The sequence below is a fragment of the Conger conger genome, chromosome 5 (genome assembly GCF_963514075.1).
Source record: "Conger conger chromosome 5, fConCon1.1, whole genome shotgun sequence".
NCBI lineage: Eukaryota > Metazoa > Chordata > Actinopteri > Anguilliformes > Congridae > Conger > Conger conger.
This window is the reverse complement of record NC_083764.1, coordinates 14,642,364-14,663,737: the sequence shown is the minus strand read 5'-3', so window position 1 is coordinate 14,663,737 and position 21,374 is coordinate 14,642,364. Positions and strand designations below refer to the sequence as shown.

General features: G+C 37.4%; 3 protein-coding genes across 3 annotated transcripts; all 3 read right to left on the bottom strand.

The window, feature by feature from the left end:
* Positions 1-2,607: 2,607 nt before the first annotated feature.
* LOC133128276 (trace amine-associated receptor 13c-like) lies at positions 2,608-3,648 on the bottom strand. Its single transcript, XM_061241663.1, has one exon. The coding sequence runs from the start codon at positions 3,646-3,648 to the stop codon at positions 2,608-2,610; it is 1,041 nt and encodes a 346-aa protein (XP_061097647.1).
* A 5,533-nt stretch (positions 3,649-9,181) lies between these two features.
* Positions 9,182-10,222, bottom strand: LOC133128275 (trace amine-associated receptor 13c-like). The gene is made up of 2 exons (XM_061241662.1): positions 10,154-10,222; positions 9,182-10,042 (listed from the first exon to the last, which is right to left on the bottom strand). The coding sequence occupies exons 1-2, from the start codon at positions 10,220-10,222 to the stop codon at positions 9,182-9,184; spliced, it is 930 nt and encodes a 309-aa protein (XP_061097646.1).
* A 7,309-nt stretch (positions 10,223-17,531) lies between these two features.
* LOC133129041 (trace amine-associated receptor 13c-like) lies at positions 17,532-18,569 on the bottom strand. Its single transcript, XM_061242854.1, has one exon. The coding sequence runs from the start codon at positions 18,567-18,569 to the stop codon at positions 17,532-17,534; it is 1,038 nt and encodes a 345-aa protein (XP_061098838.1).
* Between the last annotated feature and the right edge of the window lie 2,805 nt (positions 18,570-21,374).

The window sequence follows — 21,374 nt, the reverse complement described above, 5'->3', positions numbered from 1 at the left end:
TCCAAACCTCATCTGGTCATGTAATTAGGTTCCATTAATTTACCAAGACGTCTACAGAAACAAAAGCCCTCATAGCACCTTGAGATTCGCCTTTCATAATAGTCCAACCCTAGTCAGTACAGAATGTTGTGCTAAGTGGTGTAATGGCTTGCTGGCCTGCAAAGTTTTTCCTTTTCCATCTGAGTGATTAGCTAACCACCTGCAATAATTAAGAACCCATAATGTGAAACAATACAGGTATTCACAGAGGCTGTCCACAGGTTGAACCCAGTGCAGTACAGATTCAGAGGCCTTGAAACTAAATTGAAATGAACCCTGATTTTATATTCATAAATTGTGAAATTGGGGAGGTTTGCAATCATTGCTAATGTATGGGTTGTTTTTCCATAAGCCTTATTTGTTTATTTGTGTCATGTCATTCAGCGCAATAGTATTAAGAACACATTATTTTCATTTTACATTATTATTTGTATTTTAAAAAGAAATGTAAACGCAAGATAAAAAACAGTGTTTATATTTGGAGGCGATACTGAAAAGGGCCTCAGTTGGGTGGGTGCTGTTTACATAATGGTAAGCCAAGAGCATGCTCAAAAATGAATGAAATGTCAGACCTGGTAGAACAGACAGTTAAACCTGTAAAACTGTGTGTGAAGTGTCAATCAAATGAGGATGTTTAACACACTGTTACAAAGACACAGAAAAAATTGTAAATAATGCAATCCTTTATATCAGGAGAGAATCTGGAGAGCATTCTGATTGTGTAGGATATTGTCACACCTTCACCATACCTGCTCACTGATGTGTAATATATATATATATATATATATATATATATATATATATATATATATATATATATATATATATATATATATATATATTACATTCTGATGAGTGTAGGACCAATTCAGTTCAGGGAACATTAAGGAATCATTGGAATTTGTTCAGACATGCTGTTTTATATGAACACCATTCATGCTTTTTTTAAATCATATCCTCTCAATTGCTAAAATTAATGAATAAAAGAAAGCTGTAAATGTACGGCTTGACAAATGTATAATTACACTGTGAAATAACTGGATCACTGAACATAGAATCAGAATCAGTATTGAAAGTGGGTAGTGAGATTTTTAATTTTAATACATTTTCTTAGTAAATGTTTATCAATGAACAGCCATTTTGAAAGAATTTTATGATATAATAACACCCTCTGGAACCAGGGATAGAAAAATCCATTATTCAGGGGGTGACAAGTAGAATTAAAGTACCCCAACCATATAAGAGCATTAGGTACAGTGAGAGGAGTAGAAACATTGATAAAACGACCAACAATAATGGTAACCAACAGAACACAAATACCCCCATTACAACACCAAGGGCCTTTTTTCTCTGCTGTCATAATAGGTAGAGTGATGTCATGACTGTTCCTGGGACAAAAAGGCCACTAAAGCAGCCAGTTGTCTCAGATTCAAATTGTGCTATATTGCAAATTAACACATAAAGACAAGTAAACAAACAAAAAAAAGCATTCAACAGAAAAGCCAGTGAATCAAGTGTTAACAAGTATAAGGACAAATTATGATATTAAGGTTGTTGAACATGTGTAAGTTACATGTGTTCAACAACCTTAACTGAGCAAGACATGGCTGAAACAAAAACCAGCAGAAAGTACACAGGGGTCCCCCAGAACTGGTTTTGAGAACCGCTGCATTAAACAACAAAACAGGCTCACTGTACCTTTGTGGTGAGGCAGGAGAGGCTTTGGCTTCAAAGGGTTTCATATTTCGGGTTTTGCAAATGCATAGCAACCTCTTATAAATAAGCCATATATATATGCAGGTGTTCTATACATTTATAATTTATATAAATCTATATATTTCTGTATCTACTGTACATATACACATATAAATAAAAGTATACTAACTAGCTAGTCTTACCAGACTGATCAGTTGATCATGATCATAACATCACTTTGCAGAAGCAGTGTTCACAATCTCATTTTGTAGGCTAATGCCATAAAGCTGTTAGCCACGGGCCTCTTGGCAATGAAATAAGTGCAAATCTGCATTATAACCCCAGTTTCTGTGCAGTAAGGCACATAGTAGCTTTCTGGCATTTTTGTAAATGGCTATAATTTTTATATATGACTCCTTTTTGTGCTCATTTAAAGACCGACCGCTTTGTTAATTTCCTATGGAAACTGCCAAACTTTCCCCCTCAGGGAGTGAGCCTGGATAGATTATGATTTTTTTGTGGGCTTTTGCGCTCTTGCTGACTGGATCTATGAGTAATATAATTAACCTGTATTGATTCCAGCTGCATGAATTATATTTGAAAAGTAAGACCTTTTCTCTTTGTATTCTGTTTGAGGCTACATGAATTATTAAAGAGGAGAAATGCTCATCCAAGCAGGCAAAATTATATTGATTTATTTAGCTCGATATCCAATAGCTTGGATAACACTTTTTAATCTTGCAATGTAGTTGCAGACACATAAAATGAAATCTAGCAAAGCAGACTCAAATATTGGTAAATTTTGTGAAAAGCAAATAAATTTGAAATGTAATGAGTCTCGATTTCATTACAAAATGCAAGCCTCATTTCAAATTATCTTTCAGGATATACCTTTATATTTGAGGAATTAGGAGTGAATATTTTTAAAAAGACAATGAGCTTAAATGTTTTTCTAAACCATGGATAAAATAATGCATAGATCATAGGATTTAAAGTTGAATTAATGTAACCTAGCCACATAAAGAACTGAAAAACAACAACAGGAGTGGCATAGTTAGTGAAGGTATCAATTATCGAAAGCAGAAAGAAAGGCATCCAGCAAAAAACAAAGACCCCCATAACAATGCCCAATGTTTTTGCTGCTTTTCGCTCAGAACCTTGAGACAGTTTGCTCTGACTTTCGTCAGTTACATGTGTTTTATTATTCATATCTCCAATCCTTCTCAAATGCTCCCTGGCCACCAAAAATATTTTGGTGTAAAACCCCATCATAACAAAACATGGCACAAAAAATGAAAACACTGCATCCATAATCCCCCACAGAGGGTTGAGAAAAATAAAACAGCTACCAAAACAATTAATTGAGGAAAGGAATTCTTCCATTCCCTTTACATTTGCCTGTGAATAAAGAAGGCCAAAGGCATATAAACCTGGGATTAACCAACTCACGGCACTCATAAGCCATGCAATGGGGATTGTTATTCTTGTGTAATAAGTGAGTGGATTGCACACTGCCTGATATCTGTCTAAAGCAATGAAAATCAGATGAAAAATTGAGACAGTTGTGAGGAACATGTCAAAACTGGAGTGTATCGAACAGATCATATCTCCAAAGTACCAGCAGCCTTCCACATATGAGATCATCTTCAAAGGAAACATAACCACTCCAAGCTCCAGGTCTGCCACTGCTAAAGACATCACAAGCATGTTGGTTGGTGTGTGGAGCTGTTTAAAGTGGCCAATGGAAATGATGACAAATAAGTTCCCAAGAATTGTTAAAGTCATTCCTATCACAAATAGCATGTATAAAAAAATCCTAGTTGCCACAGCTCGCCTTCCTTTAATGCAGGATGTGTTAACTAATGGATAACAGTACTGCTGTGCATCAAATTCCAGGTGTGTTGAAATATCCATCCTCTCATGTCTCCGCTCCCTCCTCAAAATTCTGAAGAAAGTCAATTAATGAATAATATACGCCAAACTATTTTTGTTGTTCTATATAGTTTGGCTCATTCAGTATATTGTAGTTCATCTCTAATGGTTTTGCTGGCGAAATGGAGCGTCTTGGTCTTTCTGGAAGAATATTTATATTCTTAATCGGGGGACCTCTCCTATGAGACAGCTAATTCTTGGTTAAACATGGGTTGCTAGTAATCGTATTACACCTAAAGTATGCTGATGCAATTGGCATGGGGTGGTTGTCAATTGTACGTGGGGAATTCACATGAAGAAAACACACAGGACACCTCTGTAAATGGTTACTGTCAAGTATAACAACATACCGACAACATAATTACAATGCAGAAAAGTCTCATTTTTTCCCATACTGATGGTTAATGTGAACATTAACTAAAGCTCCTGACCCGTATCTGCATGATGTTATGCATTGCACTGCTGCCACATCATTGGCAGATTAGATAATTTCATGAATGTGTTGGTGTACAGTTGTTCCAAATAAAGTGCTCACTGAGTATGTATAGCACTTTATTAGGTATTTATTAGACTTATTTTTTAGACTTCTACTGCTGTAGCCTATCCACTTAAGAGTTATGATGCGTTGTGTGTTCAGAGCCACTCTTCAGCATACCACTGTTGTAATGTGTGGTTATTTGCGTTACTGTCACCTTCCTGTCAGCTTTGACCAGTCTGGCCGTTCTCCTCTGACCTCTTTCATTAACGAGGCGTTTCTGTCTGCAGAACTTTTTTTTTAGTTCTTCGCAAACTCTACAGACTAGTGTGCGTGAAAATCCCAGGAGATCAGTAGTTTCTGAGATATTCAAACAACCTTTTCAAATAAAATGCTTGGTTTTTACATATTTTACATATTGTACAATAAATGTTATAGCTGCTAAAATGTGCATGGTTTATAGTAGTAATGACGTGTGTTTAACAGCGCCTTCTGTATATGCCTTCTGGGTGAATTGTAGTCACTATGTGTGTGATTACAAATAGCCTACTCAAAACCTATTCAAGCTGCACCTCTAGCCGTCCCTCCCTACCTCCCTGTGAACCTTAATTGTTGTCTTTGTGATTTACTTTGTGTATCGGTATTTTTAGTTGGCTTGGTAAGCAGTATTTGGACAGTTAAGTTTGGTCACTTTTGCTTTGTTGTTTGTTTATTTGTTCGTTAAAAAAGAAAAAAAAAAGAAAAAAAAGGCCCTGGTCCTTATCTTTGTTGTACAGGTAGCAGTTGAAATTGTACTTCCCTCTAGGGTCTTTCAGCGCAATTATCCCTGGTTATGGGTATGCATTTTGTTGTACATCGCTCTGGATAAGAGCGTCTGACAAATGCCATTAATGTAATGAAAAAAAAACTTGAAAGTTTGAGTCATTTTGATGATGACTTCAACGTACTAATTCATTTGAACGAATCAAACTTCCCAACGCAGCAAAAATACATAGAGCGTACATAGTAACTGGAGAGGGTGGGAGGGTCCAGGCAGTAATGCACCCAGAATAATGTCTGCTGAGTGCAAAATAACTTTCTGCCCATTGACTTCAATATAAAAATCCAAGCTGATTTAACAACCAAAGAAAACCTAATCAGTCAATTCTTTTCAGCAATACACTTCATTATGCATAGCTCTTTGTGAGACAATTGTTTTGGTGCAGAGGCTTTAGGAAAATATTACATTTTAATGCCTTTTTATAACAGAAAGTCTATGGAGCACTGTCTCCTATCTCTTGTCTATATCTATATGCCATTGGTCACAACACGTTTCTTTCTGCATGTGTTTTCTAGCTGGTTGGCTAAATACATAGCCAAGGTCGTAATCGTAAGCACATCACTTCAAAGATAGATTTTAAAGTTTATTGGTTGTACAATTGGTCATGCAATGCAGCTAGCAACATAAAAGTAATATTATAAACATGCATTTGCTAGGTAGCTGCATTAAGGCCTGGACATGGCACATTACTACAATACCACTTTACTTTTTAGTATGATTGTTATTAATGAATGTTCAGCTAGCTAGCTATCTCGTTTCTTGCAGTTAGAAGACACGCAAAGTTAAAACTAACCTTTGTTCATTTTACTTATTAGCTGATTTCTCTGTTCTGAGTATTGAAGATAGACTGATCATTTCAATTAGCTTAGCCAGTTAACTAATGCAATGGCATTCATCACCCTACCTTGTTTAATGAACGATTAACCATTCCCTCGCGTGAGAGTTATGGGGATTCTCCATACATTTGTGTGAATGCATTTAAATAAATTACCTGTCAGAACTATCCCTTTTGTCTCTGGTTCAGTTTTACGTTAGCTTTTCTTAAGGATACATGAACAGCATGCTTGACATTTTAGTTGAATAAAGACAGAATATTCAATGTTAGGTCTGAGAAATCTATTCACAGCATTAACGTTACCAAAACTGTCTATTAAAAATGCTTTGTGTCATACTGTCTACAATTTATGGGTCATGTAGGATTACTGGGTGTGATTAAGTAGGCTATTTGTCAAATATGACAGGATTTCCTTAGACATTTACTCAGTGAATTTATAATCTGTGCTATAAAATGAACATGCCTTTTGTCACTGAGAATCATCAGGATATTTATTTTAAAATTATTATATACATAATGTACATTCAAAAGGAAATGTATTTAGAGAACTAAAAGAAAATATAAAGAAAATGTACTTTTATGCAACTATAAAGTTCACATCACAAAAATCACATTGGATAAGGGAAACCGCAAGCTAGTTAATATTAAATAGTAGTATCGTATTAGTTGTAATATTGATTGATACAGGTAATTAGCAGGTGGCATACAATTTGCCAGTGTAGGCTGACTACGAATGAATGTGAAACCAATTTTATTGAAATGTCCGTACCATAAATGGGTAATATATACTATATTAGGTTTTTTTGTGTGTGATTACATCAAGATCATTATATAAATTATTATTAATGGCAGTAGTAACATATTAATCACAGCCAACATGTGGCTATTACAATGTGTATATGGTAGATAAAGCATAATAGTAATATATGTATGTATAGCAGTAATATTATTATGGAATATACAGCAGTAGATGATGGATATAGGCTACTATATCAACAATAGGCCATTGAATCTTGCAGCAGTTAACATTAGCAAACGTAAACGGTAAGCTAACATTAACCAACCTGAACTTGAGGCTGCTTGAAGAAAATCATTTTTTAGCGAAGCAACTTTATAATTTTATTTGGGCAACTTTTCCAGTTGAAGCTTGCTTGCCTAGTAGCTATAAATGCATAACTTATATGACTTGAGCTTTGTGTTATGGCTTACTTCAAGGTGTTTTTGCTTGCAACCTATATTAAGAGCATTTTAATTAGCTGGCTAGCTCTTACACTCCTTTCTCTGTCATAGAACTACCTAGAATGCAATGAAATATGGCGCAAAGTTGAATATGTATTGGAGGGATATTCGTGCTTTGACAGTTGAGCTGATCGATGGGCCAATGAGGTGTTTGCTAAAAAGCAGGTTTGCCAATCTGGGACAGCCATTTCTAGGCCTAGGCATTACGGCACATATACCTTATAAAGGGAAAATATATATCGCTTTTCATATGAAACGTATCAACTGTTAATCGAGTTTCAAAATACCTGAAGTGAAGTTTAATTCCATGTCATATTCCCCATTCTCTATCAATGGGAGGCACAATGTTTTGCATCAGCAGCCATACTTCCGGGTGCTTCACTGCTTAGGTTGGCTGAGGGCGTGCTTTCCTGTCTAGTTATATATATGCAACTGCTACAACATTTCGTTGCAGAAATACTGTTTTTATGACAGAATTTTTTGCAAGTCCACCATTCGTCTTGCAGATAAATAACTGCACGTTTCAGCCCTAATCCCCAATAGAAAAATAGACATGTCTAACAGTATAAATTAACTTATATCTGCATGTCTAATTCATTAAAGCACTGCATGCCTAATTCACACCCCTTGAAAACAATTATTACTCTGCTGAAAAAACAGCTCAAGCTAGGTTTTAAAACAGCCACCAGTTCAGACAAGCTAGCTGGTTGACCATCACATACCCAGCTAGACCAGCTTTATTTAAGATGGTCAACTGGCATAGCTGGATTTTACAGCAGGGTAGTGAACTGACATTGTAACAACAGAAAACAGGACTCAAATTAATTTTTTTTGGGTAATGCCACACTGGCAAAATTTCACAGGATTCCAAGGAAATCTTTTTGCCATTGTTTTACTTGCTACCTGAACTTAACTGCATGAATGTCATGGTTAACATGATCAGAGCCTGAAATGTTAAAAACCCTTTCAGCTTTGGTATTAACCAATAGTTTGAGACTTAATAGGCAGGATTTATCAAAAAAAAAGTTCAAACTCAAATATGCCAAAATGAGTGTAAAATCATCCAAGAACAGTTACACGTGGTTACATATTAAGCAAGTATGATGCAACACTACTGTATATTGTCTCATTGATTAATTGTAGGAACATTAGCATATTCAAATGACTGCACAAATAATTGATTATTACAGTAATCAATGTAATTGATAATTACAGTACAGTTTTTCTGAATGTCAAAGATTTCAGTGTTAATATTGTTGTTATTTACTATTTGTAAGGGTAATGTTAATATGAATGCAGGAGGCAGACAATTTGTTTTAGGAGCATTAGCACCTCAGACTGTAGGACAGTTAATGGTGCCCTGTGTGCCTCTCAATGGAAAACTATGCCATGTTTTCCAAGGTCCCTTCGCATGATTATGTCAATTGGATCTATTTTCATTAATCTGCTGAGACAGCAGTACAAACATCCACATAATGGTGCTGTTTTGCCCATCTCAAACTATGGAACCATGGGACTCTGTTAGCACCTCTATGTGAGGTTAGCCTATTAATGTTGATTAACTCTCAAAGGCAGCCCGAAGTTTTCAAAATGTTATCATTTTCTCTCCTGCAAATGTCTTCCCTTGAGGGGAATGGTGGAGGTACTGACTTTTTTTTGTCTTTATCCTTTATTAAATGTATATTTTTGTGCCCTTGCTTTCTTATGATCCTAATGCATAGGTCGAGTACAGGTTACATGAGTACAGGAATAAACCAGAACTTGCATACATTTATCAATAAATTAAAGGAAAACTGTGTGATGGAAAATGCTCTACATTTTTGTGATATAAAGAAAATAATGCTTCCATAAAATTTCCAAGAAATGGCTGTTGTCACACCCAAGTGGTTCTTAAACTCTACTGTGTATGCTGGTTTTCATTCCAACCACAATTGCTATTCCTATATTTTAAAAAGCTTGTAACATTTCTTAATGACATTATTTTCATGATTATTTAAGACACAATATGACTACATTTTGTGCTCATTTAAAGACCTGTAGCCGACCGTTTAGTTCATTTCCTACAGACAAAGCAAATCATTTTTTTAAATTCATTTAAAATGTAATGGGTCTTGATTTTATTACAAAATGAAAGCCTCATTTCAAATTACCTTTCAGGATATACCTTTATATTTGAGGAATTAGGAGTGAATATTTTAAAAAAGACAATGAGCTTAAATGTTTTTCTAAACCATGGATAAAATAATGCATAAATCATAGGATTTAAAGTTGAATTAATGTAACCTAGCCACAGAAAGAAATCAAAGACAACAACAGGAGTGGCATAGTTAGTGAAGGGTTCTATTATCGAAAGCAGAAAGAAAGGCATCCAGCAAAAAATGAAGACCCCCATAACAATGGCCAGTGTTTTCGCTGCTTTTCGCTCAGAACTTTGAGACAGTTTGCTCTGACTTTCGTCAGTTACACGTATTTTATTATTCATATCTCCAATCCTTCTCAAATGCTCCCTGGCCACCAAAAATATTTTGCTATAAAACCCCATCATAACAAAACAGGGCACAAAAAATGAAATCACTGCATCCATAATCCCCCACAGAGGGCTGAAAAAAATAAAACAGCTACCCAAACATTTAACTGAGGAAATGTATTCTTCCATTCCCTTTATGTTTGCCTGTGAATAAAGTAGGCCAAATCCATAGAAACCTGGGATGAACCAACTCACGGCACTCATAAGCCATGCAATGGGGATTGTTATTCTTGTGGAATAATGGAGTGGATTGCACACTGCCTGATATCTGTCTAAAGCAATGAAAATCAGATGAAAAATTGAGACAGTTGTGAGGAACATGTCAAAACTGGAGTGTATCGAACAGATCATATCTCCAAAGTACCAGCAGCCTTCCACATATGAGATCATCTTCAAAGGAAACATAAACACTCCAAGCTCCAGGTCTGCCACTGCTAAAGACATCACAAGCATGTTTGTTGGTGTGTGGAGCTGTTTAAAGTGGCCAATGGAGATGATGACAAATAAGTTACCAAGAATTGTTAAAGTCATTCCTGTCACAAATAGCATGTATAAAAAAATCCTAGTTGCCACAGCTCGCCTTCCTTTAATGCAGGATGTGTTAACTAATGGATAACAGTACTGCTGTGCATCAAATTCCTGGTGTGTTGAAATATCCATCCTCTCATGTCTCTGCTCCCTACTCAAAATCCTGAAAAATTAAATGAATAAGAGATGCCAAATTATTTTTGTTGTTCTATATTGTTTGGCTCATATATTGTAGTGTATCTCTACAAGGTTTGCTTGCAAAATGGAGCTTCTTGGTCTTTCTGGAAGCATATTTGTATTCTTCTTCGGGGGACCTCTCCTATGAGACAGCTAATTCCCGGTTAGCCGTAGATTGCAAGTAATCGTATAGTATTACACCTAAAGTATGCTGATGCAATTGGCATGGGGTGGTTGTCGATTGTACATGGGGAATTCACATGAAGAAAACGCATAGGACAGCTCTGTAAATGGTTAAAGTTAATGTGAAGAATAACAGCATAACAACAACATAATTACAACGCAAAGAAAGTGTGGGATAACTGGTTAATTGTGATGATTGTGTCAATTTACTGTAGTGCCAATGGATAGAGACCTATTGGGGACAAACAGATGTGTAAAAATGACAGTGACAAACAATGTGAAAGATGACAATAGTGTGGCCAATCTGAACATTTAGCAGGATTGCTCTCTTTTCACTGATTTACATTTTTAATGACTATGGTTTCTCATCAGGAATTATAACAGCAGTGTTTTTTATGCTAGTGAACCCAGTTTCATACCCATGCTAGAGAAATCGACAAAAGATTGTTTAAAAACTTACATGATATCCAACAGACTGTTGAAGCAGTTTGTATCAGCACACTGTAGGATGATAATAATAATAAAAGATCTTACGGTACCCGATAGCAGCCAAAACTTATATACAAAAATGTATACAACTCACAAGTTTCAAATCAAGTTTTCAATTTGGACAGGATTACATTTATCCCCCCTGAGTTTACTTGGGTCAAAGACTAGCCAGTATGCGGAGATAGCCCGTGTGCTTATTGTCCTACAACAGGCTGCTTGGTCTAACATTACAGAGTTGGTGATCTGCTCAGACTCCCACTTCCCAGTGTCTCCCACTTCCCATTATGGAAACAGAATGGTATGAACAATGCCAGAGGAAAGGCTGTGAAACACTCAGAACTTGGTCACAAATTGGTCACAAATTGGTCAGTGATCAATGCATAAGTATATACTGGAGAAAGGTCAGGGGGCACTCTCAAGTCCCGGGCCCGGACAAGGATGACAATGATGAAGCAGATTGGTCAGCCAAATCTGGCACATTCGAAGGCACCCCTTGGCAGTTCCAAGAAGAGTGGCTCCCAGCAGTGAACACCTGCTTAGTGAATGCCATCACCCCCAGACAGGCTCAGAATGATTGAGACCAACAAGACGGCACTCACACGTACTTGTGTTTGGGTAGGAGGCTTGGTGACACGACCTGGTCGCCATGCAAAAGAAAGATCAAAACTATTTACCGGTTTATATCTGACCCTCAAAAAGACACTATCTCAGTAGAATCATTGGAACAATCCAATGATCATTGTGTAATCTCAGAGAACACCTGAAGAAAAAGGGCTGTTGGTGTACACCCCAAATGATCAGGAACCATCCCGATGGGTCGTTCAAGCTGAGCATAGGGGGGTGATGATCGTACATGCCCATGATGTACCTTGTGGGGGTCATATAGGTTCCAAAGCCACATATAAAACCAGGTGGCGTACGGGGCATTCATGGCTAAGGACATCACAGAGTATGTAAAAGGTTGTTTACTCTGCTGCCAGTTTCAGCCATCACAACCCCTACACCGAGCTCCTCTGCAGAAGAGGGGAATCCTTAAAGGGTAACAAGCATCTCCTCACAGTGACCTGTGCATTCACCAAATGAGTCGAGTGTCTCCCCGCTACTAATGACACGGCTGAAACCACTGCTATATTGCTGGTCAACCACGTCTTCAGCCGTTGGGGCCTTCCCTTGTCTATCAGCTCTGACCCGGGCACTCACTTCACGGCCACCGTAATGACTGCATTGTGGGAAATGCTGGGTGTCGAGGCAAAGTTCCACGTTACCTACCACCCTTAGTTATCAGGACAGGTTGAGCGAGCCAACCATACCATCATTGGTATGCTGTGAAGGCTAATGCTAAAGTTTGGGATGAGAAACTCCCTTTGGTGCTAATGGCCATCAGATCAACTCCTCATCGGATTCTCCTGGACTTCTCTTAATCAATTGTCACCTTTACCCCCAAAGAGTGTATGTCCACCTTGACCCCTGGGATGTTGACCAGAAGCATATGAATGCGCCTAAGGAGCTCCCCTCCGATGGGAGATATCTGAACAGTAAACCCCGGACAACCCTGGAACATGCTCGTCTGGCTACTGTCCACATCTTGGAACAGTTAAAAATTCCTAGTAACCGAAGAAGAACTGGGGGGGACAATGCATCAGAAGAGATTCCTAGGGGAGCTGTCAACTGCAGCTTCTGCAATTGGGTCATTGTTTTCCATTTCAATTTAAATTGTTGTCAATTGGCTGCTAACATGGTTAGTTTAGACACAAGCTCCTCAGTGAATAGCCTGAGTGGGTGAATCCCTTCCCCTTATCCCATCAACCTTACACACTAAGATTGATCCCTTACCAAAATCCCTGACCCATCCCTGCTTTAAAAGTAAGCCCTGTGGTGTTCTTCCTCTTTCACCCAGCACTGCAGAAGACTGTGTTGAGTGAAAGGGGCAATAACTCCCAACACCTCACCCAGTGCTATAACTGCCCAGATGCCAACAGTCTGTAATCTTTGCCCAGATGCTGCCAGTCTGTACCGTGAATGAACTCTTGACCAACAATTTTCAAACAGGGAAATGCCTCCGTCTACGTCATTGATGACACACTCCGCGCCGCCTCTCACTGTAAATTCAAATGGACAAATTACCAATATGGTAAGACCCAGAATTACGCAACTGGTTGTCCTAACAAAGGCCTCAGGCGCAAATTTAACTTCCTCTTTTTAAACTACAGCCACCCCGTGCTGTTCATTCCAAAAGTGACTCCCACCTTATTCATTTTAGAACATTCCCTTTGTTTCTGAACCCTTGATCACGGTTCTATTCATTGGGGCTACTAGTTCTAAAATGATTTATCACCAATACTTGCAAGGACCCGATATTATATCGGAGACCGCACATACATATTAGCTATTTATCAAAACTGAACCCAGTGGAGCATAGCAGGCTATTATTTCCCGTTTATAAATGGGGTTGCATTGTCCTTAATTACATAATATGAACCAATTGTAGCAATTACATTTGACTGATTTAATATAAAGCAACTAGCCGGAATGATGCTATGCTTCACTGAAAAAATTGCCAACAAATCAAGCGAAATAGAAATATGAATATAAAATATGGTTCAAATCATAGTGGAAAATATTATAAAGGTAGCACATGAAATCAACAAATGCAAAACTAATAATAACAATAATGTGAATAAAGAATAAGAATAGTGATATTATATGAATAGGAAAATAAATGAAATAAAAATACAAAACCCCTCTGGGTCTTGGTTATACTAATACATGTACGCTACATCATACACTCAGTGAGCACTTTATTAGGTATTCATTAGACTTCTTTTTTAGACTTATTAAGTCTTCTGCTGCTGTAGCCTACTTAGAGGTCTCCACTTAGAGGTTTGATATGTTGTGTGCTCAGAGATGCTATTCTGCATACCGCTGTTGTAATGTGTGGTTATTTGCGTTACTGTCAATTCCTGTCAGGTTTGACCAGTCTGCCTATTCTCCTCAGACCTATCTTATTAGCAAGGCATTTCTGCCCATTGAACTGCTGCTCACTGGATGTTTTTTGTTTTTCGCAACAATCATTCCACAATGTGAACATTAACTCCTGACCCGTATCTGCATGATTTTATGCATTGCACTGCAACCACATGTTTGGCTGATTAGGTAATCACATGAATAGGTAGCTGTATGGGTGTTCCTAATAGGTGCTCACTGGGTGTAGCCTATTTTAAATACTGAACAATTTATTGCAAATTGGCAATCAAGAAGACCATGTTGTCTAAACAAATTGTCCTGCTTTTGGAAAAATATGCTTTGATGGCACAGTTGTTTTATCATTGTTCACAACATCCACTATCCATCCATCCATCCATCCATTATCTTAACCCGCTTATCCTGGATAGGGTTGTAGCGGGGCTGGAGCCTATCCCAGCATACATTGGGCAAAAGGCAGGAATACACCCTGGACAGGTCGCCAGTCCATCGCAGGGCACACACACCATTCACTCACACACTCATACCTACAGGCAATTTAGACTCTCCAATCAGCCTAACCTGCATGTCTTTGGACTGTGGGAGGAAACCGGAGTACCCGGAGGAAACCCACGCAAACACGGGGAGAACATGCAAACTCCGCACAGAGAGGCCCCGGCCGACGGGGATTCGAACCCAGGACCTCCTTGCTGTGAGGCGGCAGTGCTACCCTCTGCGCCATCCGTACTGCCTGTTCACAACATAGCCTTTCATATTTATGTCAATACACTATTTCCCAGAGATATTGCGGAAAAAATTAATTGTTATAGATGCTCAAATGTGCATGATTTATAGTAGTAACTATAACTTTAGTAACTGTTCTTAACTTCGCCTTTTGTATTGATAGTTATTGAACTATGTGTGAATACAAATAGCCTACTCTACTGGAAGAGCTGGAAACTTGAAAAACATTTTAAAGTTTGATTCATTTTGATGTATTGACTTGAATGTACTGATTCATTTGAATTAATCAAACTTCCCAGCACTACTAAAAACCCAATTTCTTGCTTCTTCTTTGTTTCCTTACTTCAGTCACCTAATGCTTTGCCTTGCATTGCCCGCTACTGGTACATGAAATTACAACAACATTTCATTGCATAAATACTGCTTTTTATGACAGCAATTCTTGCAGGTCCTACATTCATCTTGCAGCCAAATAAGACATCCTGGGGTTTCCAGAAATAGATATGTCTGGTACTTCCTAATTCACACCCCTAAACAATTATAGTTCTAACAACTGACAACAGGTCTCATTTTTTGGGTAACGCCACTTTGGCAAAACCAAGGCCAAAGGAGAAGGCAATGTTTTTGCAATTGTTTACCCTTTCAATGTGAAATATTATCAACTGCTTCAACTATTTAAGTATTGACAAATACTTAATAAAACTGACATCATTTATAATTCAGACAGTTCAAACTTGAACCAACTGCCATTACAACTTATATTAATTTAAAAGTTACACATGCAGGAAGCAGACAATTTGTTTTAGGAGCATTCACACCTCAGACTATAGGACAGTTAATGGTTCCCTGTATGCCTCTCAATGGAAAACTACACCATGTTTTCCAAGGTCCCTTCACATGATCACGTCAATTGGATCTATTTGAATTAATCTGCTGAGACAGCAGTACAAACATCCACATAATGGTGCTGTTTTGTCCATCTTAACAATGGGACCATGGGACTCTGTTAGCACCTCTATGTGAGGTTAGCCTTTTAATGATGATTAACTCTCAAAGGCATCCGGCTAACCTAAGGTGTCAGTCCCATTAAATGATGTTATCATTTGCTCTCCTGCAAATGTCTTCCCTTGAGGGGAATGATGGAGCTACTGAATTGTTTTCCTTTTTTATTTTATAAGTCTTTATCCTATTTTAAATATATGTTTTTGTGCCCCTACTTTCTTACGATGTACAGAACATCTGAATGGATCAATCCTAATGCATAGGTAGAGTACAGGGTACTTGAGTACAGGCATGAACCACAAGTTCCCTACATTTTTCAAGAAATTAAAGTAAAAATGCATGTTGGAAAATGCTCTACATTTTTGTGATGTAAAGAAAAAAACCCAACACCCAAATGGTTCTCACACTCGGTTCTGTGTATGCTGGATTTCATTCCAACCACACTCGCTATTCCTAAATTTGAAAAAGCTTGTGCCATTTTTCTTGATATTATTTTCATTTAAGCCACATTATGTCCAAAATAGTTATTTATGTCTCAAAGAATAAAAGTCTAATGTTCATATTGTGATTATTGTGCTACACTGCAAATAGTTGCATAAACAGAGTTTAAAAAGGTCAAATTAAAGCCCCGTCAATCTGTGCTGTAATTACTGTACTGTACTGTACTGTAATGTAATTACGTTCCTGAATACGCGTTTAACCCCTTACCCCTGGCACTTTCGTGGTATGACCACCGGAGGTCGCAGCATTTTGGACTCTGTTATCCACAATTCATAAAAATAAGAAAAACGGCATTGACTTAAAAAAAGGTGATATTTCAATGTGAAGAGTATAGTTTTTCTGACTAATCAGAAACAGCTGAGAAGCCAACTGTCCAATTACTTTTTGTCCCCTAAAGTTGAGGGACTATGCATAAAAAGGGATGCTATTCCCAGAAATGTAAATACCCTCAAATTAAAGGTGACTGTATATTAACCTCATATTAATTGTTTCATTTCAAATCCAATGTGCTGGAGTACAGAGCCAGGAGGAACAGAAATTGTACCACTGTCCAAATATTTACGCACTGCACTGTATATCTTTGTCCCAACCACATGACCGTGTATTGTGGAAAGTAATTATTAGTAAAATTAGAATATGAAAACTAGAAACATAGTTTATTTATTTTTTTAAGGATTGTTTGCACTATCCACATGTTCAATTCAAGATCTGACGTTGGCGGTTCAAATCTGACCATATGACCTGTTGCATGTCTCTCCCCATCAATCCCTATTCTTTCTGTCTCTCTACACTGTGACATTCAAGCTGAAAAAGTAAGGCACATTTCTTTGAATATGTATTATGATAGTTATAATAGGTAATCTTATATTTCAATTATGGGGTGGCACGGATGGTGCAGTGGGTAGCACTGCCGCCTCACAGCAAGGAGGTTCTGGGTTCAAATCCCTGTCGGCTGGGGCCTCTCTGTGCGGAGTTTGCATGTTCTCCCCGTGTCTGCGTGGGATTCCTCCAGGTACTCCGGTTTCCTCCCACAGTCCAAAGACATGCAGGTTAGGCTGATTGGAGAGTCGAAATTGCCTGTAGGTATGAGTGTGTGAGTGAATGGTGTGTGTGCCCTGCGATGGACTGGCGACCTGTCCAGGGTGTATTCCTGCCTTTCGCCCAATGTATGCTGGGATAGGCTCCAGCCCCCCTAGGACCCTGTTCAGGATAAGTGGGTTAGGATAATGAATGAATGAATATTTCAATAATATAACAGAAAAAATTGGCTATATTAAGAGATTAAAACAAGGCACGAATATTGGTTGACTCATGATTGGAACAGAGATTCACAATCGTAATCAAACTAATAAAAAAAAATTCAAGACATGAAGCTTTTATAAAATTATCTTTCATTAAATATATTTATATTTGAAGAATGTGGAGTGAATATTTTCAAAGAGACAATAAGTTTAAATGTTTTTTGAAACCAAGGATAAAATAAACCATAGATTATTGGATTTAAAGTAGAATTAAAGTAACCTAGCCAAACAAGCACATCAAAGATGATTAAAGGAGTGGAAAAGTTAGTGTAGGGATCAATAATCATGTTCACAAAGAAAGGCATCCAGCAAAGAATGAAGACCCCCACCACAATGCCCAGTGTCTTTGCTGCCTTGCGCTCAGAACTTTGAGACAGTTTGTTCTTATTTTCTTCATTCAAATGTTTCTGATTCATTTCTCCAATCCTTCTTACATGCTCCCTAGCCACAACAAATATTTTGGCATAAAATCCAATCATAATAGAGCAAGGCAGAAAAAATGCAATTAAAGTGTCCAGGACACCCCACAAAGAATTAAACAGCAGAATACAACTACCCAAACAATATATAGATGCAATGTATTCCTCCAGCCCCTTTATATTAGCTTTTGAATAAATAAGACCATACGAGTATATACCTGCAACGACCCAACTCAGAGCACTCATAAGCCATGCAACAGGGATGGTTATTCTTCTGGAATAATGGAGTGGATTGCACACTGCCTGATAGCGGTCTATGGCAATGAAAATAAGATGAAAAATTGATACACAGGTGAGGAACATGTCAAAACTTGAGTGCAATAAACAGAAAACATCCCCAAAGTACCAGCAGCCCTCGACAGATCTAATCATGCTGAAGGGCATCACAATCATTCCAAGTAGCAGATCTGCCACTGCCAAAGATCTCAACAGTACATTTGTTGGTGTATGGAGCTGTTTAAAGTGCGCAATGGAGATGATAACAACCAAGTTCCCAAGAATTGTCACGATCATTCCTGTCACAAAGAATATATACAAGATAACCTGAGCTGCCCAAGTCTGATTGAGTTTAATACAGGATCCATTAGCTGATGGATAACAAAATTGTGGTGGATCCAATTCTTGATGTTTCAAAATATCCATTGTTTTCTTTCACCCAGCTCTTATCATCACCTCAAACTCCTGAAATCAAAGTAACTCAATGTATAATGAAGGAAAGTACCAATTAAAAATCAGTGTGTTCAATTGTACATTGCCAATACAGCTTCCTTTGCATGCTAGACCACCAAATGTATTTCTTGTAGGAGAATTACTTTATTTATAAGGGAATATCCCCGTGAGACAGCTTGGCTTCCTTAACAACTGGTCACATGAGGTATACTGTAAGTATTTGGTACAAATAAAGGTAATTGTCTTTGAAAGACCAGTTTTCTGGCTTAGTTTTCTAAAATACACGAAAGTGAATAGATTCCAAACATTCTGATTCATACTAAATAAAATCAAAAATGAAAAAAATAATGAAATCTATTATTCCATGCTCCTTAATTGATAAACTATGGGGCGACCTGTAGCCTAGTGGTTGAGGTCCATGACTGGGACACGGAAGGTCAATCAAGTCCCGGTGTAGCCACAATAAGATCCATGAAGCGTTTGGCCTTTGAGTAAGACTTTTGACCCCACATTGATTTCTGTGAGTGCCTGTTGTCTGTTCAGCCTAGTATGTTTCAACTGCATATTTTCATCCCCAAAGTTCCACATCTTCATTCCTTCAAGCTAACAAGACAATGGGGGAGAGAGATTGGGGTACCGGAGAGGGAAAGTGGGAGGCCCAACATGCCTGGTTTAGACTTGTCAGCCCAATTTCAGTTGTGTGGCCTCGTTGTGGCTGAGACACCGTGGTGCTATTGTAACATTTGTCAGTGAGTGAACATAGGAAACTAAGATTACCACCCTTTGTTGGCAAATGTATAATTAAATAAATACAATGGGCCTGATTTCTGAATATATGTACTAACATATTCCGCTGGATTTATCAAACGCGTGTATACACACCCTTTTTTTTTGTATTAGCAGGTGTTGTTGATAAATCCCAAGTAATCATGAACCAAAGGGGTGTGCACATCATTTGTGATTAGCATAGATTGACGTCCCTAAAATGCTATATATGGTATCAATCATTGCAGGCTATTTAAAGAGAGAGCTGGAAAAATACGAAAGAAAAACACTTATCTGAGGTGTAGATTGAAGTTCATGGAAGAACAATGAAAAACTGATTTTATTCCATAGTGCAAGCTGTAGGTTGTCAGAGTTGGGGAAGACTAGAGCCAGGCCCGGCAAGAAATAGCTTAGCTCTTATAAACTCTTTCTCCAATTTCCACACACTATGCAACAAGTAAAACGTCATATATCAGATCAAGCATATCTTTATTCATTTTCCCTGTTGTGTGTCAGTGTTGATAGATGCTGACACACAACTGTTTTAGAACCCAATCAAATCCACCTTAACCAATGTGCTAGGCATGAACATGACCAATGGGAAATCCTCCCATAGTTCCTGAAGTGAATGCAGTAATCCAGTTAAGATTTTTCTATGGCATGAACAATTATAATATTCAATTGGCTTATTAGTGACAATAATTTTGCCACTCTTTATTAAATCAAAATAAAATAAAATATTAATGAATTGAATAATAAAAGCACAAATACACCTGTCAAATGGAGTGACTGGTAGTGAAAGTATTTTTTCACTACCACCACCACAAAACAACTTGCTAATGAGTATGTCTCTTCCGTTAACTTATTATGCTTCAGGTATCTTGAAATTATTTACAATGGGTATGATTTCTTTGATGCTATGGATCTATTTTATGTTCTGACTGTTTATATCCTCGAACCAACCAAAGAAGGTGACCCACCTCACTTGCATGAATAATGTATAGGAAAAGTGATGTAATATTTTAATTTGAGGAAGCTATCTCTTCTGGTTGTGTATTTGTTGAGTTTTTTTTCTTTTTCTGTGTGTAATTGTTTTTATTGGACTAAGTATGATGTCAGAAGCAAATACAATTTGGTTCTCATTCATTTTTATATTATTTGCAAATCTATTATGAACTACAGATGAAAGCTGTAATTGTACAATATAGTTTATATGTATGGTATATTTATTGTAAAAATATGATTTATGGTAGTAAAACATATTCTAGAAAAAATAATGACTCCAATGCATTTTTGCATTATCAATACCAGCAGATTATAAATGAATGTGGTAAAAAGAATCCATAATTAAAGTTGCAGCATTAAAATTTCTGTCAATAAATTGGCCCACTGGCCCAAAAAATTCATGTCTCATGGTTCAATCGTTGCCATTACATTTCTGAGTGACACATCCACAGAAACACATGACTGGGTCAGTTTAACTACACGTGAAGCGACTAAAGGCCATGGCCCTGTCTTTCACTCTGTGCTCCACAATTTGTAATCAAAGATTTGTAATAAAAAAAAACATTGTCACATTTCATGTTTGTCACGTCATGTTTCATGTTTAGTCATTGTCTTAGTTACTTTATTGTCATGTCACGTATTATATTAGTCTAGTCTCGCCAAGTTGTTATGCTTTATTTCTTCTTACATTTAGTTTTCATGTCATGTTACATTTCATGTTCAGTTGTTATGATTTAATTGTTAGTCTTGTCTTGCCACGTTATGTAGTTTATTCATGTCACATTTCGCAAACTTGTTATGTCACGATTTATGTTGTTTCATGTTATGTTCCGTTCATTATTTAGCATACACTTTTTCATGTCTTTCTGTAAACCTTGCATTCATGCTTTTTCTCTCTCTCCCTTTCTGTCACTCACGCGTCCCTAATTGTTTCAATTTCCCTTGTCTTCTTACTAATCTACTAACTTTAGATCAGGATTGGGTAATACTAACTTTCTAACCATGTGT

Bases quoted from the DNA above. Each gene is read 5' to 3' on its own strand.
- LOC133128276 (XM_061241663.1), bottom strand. From the start codon at position 3,648: ATGGATATTTCAACACACCTGGAATTTGATGCACAGCAGTACTGTTAT.
- LOC133128275 (XM_061241662.1), bottom strand. From the start codon at position 10,222: ATGGATATTTCAACACACCAGGAATTTGATGCACAGCAGTACTGTTAT. The intron at 10,043-10,153 runs ATTAAAGGAAGG...TCCATTGGCCAC, and splicing joins CATTAGTTAACACATCCTGC to TTTAAACAGCTCCACACACC.
- LOC133129041 (XM_061242854.1), bottom strand. From the start codon at position 18,569: ATGGATATTTTGAAACATCAAGAATTGGATCCACCACAATTTTGTTAT.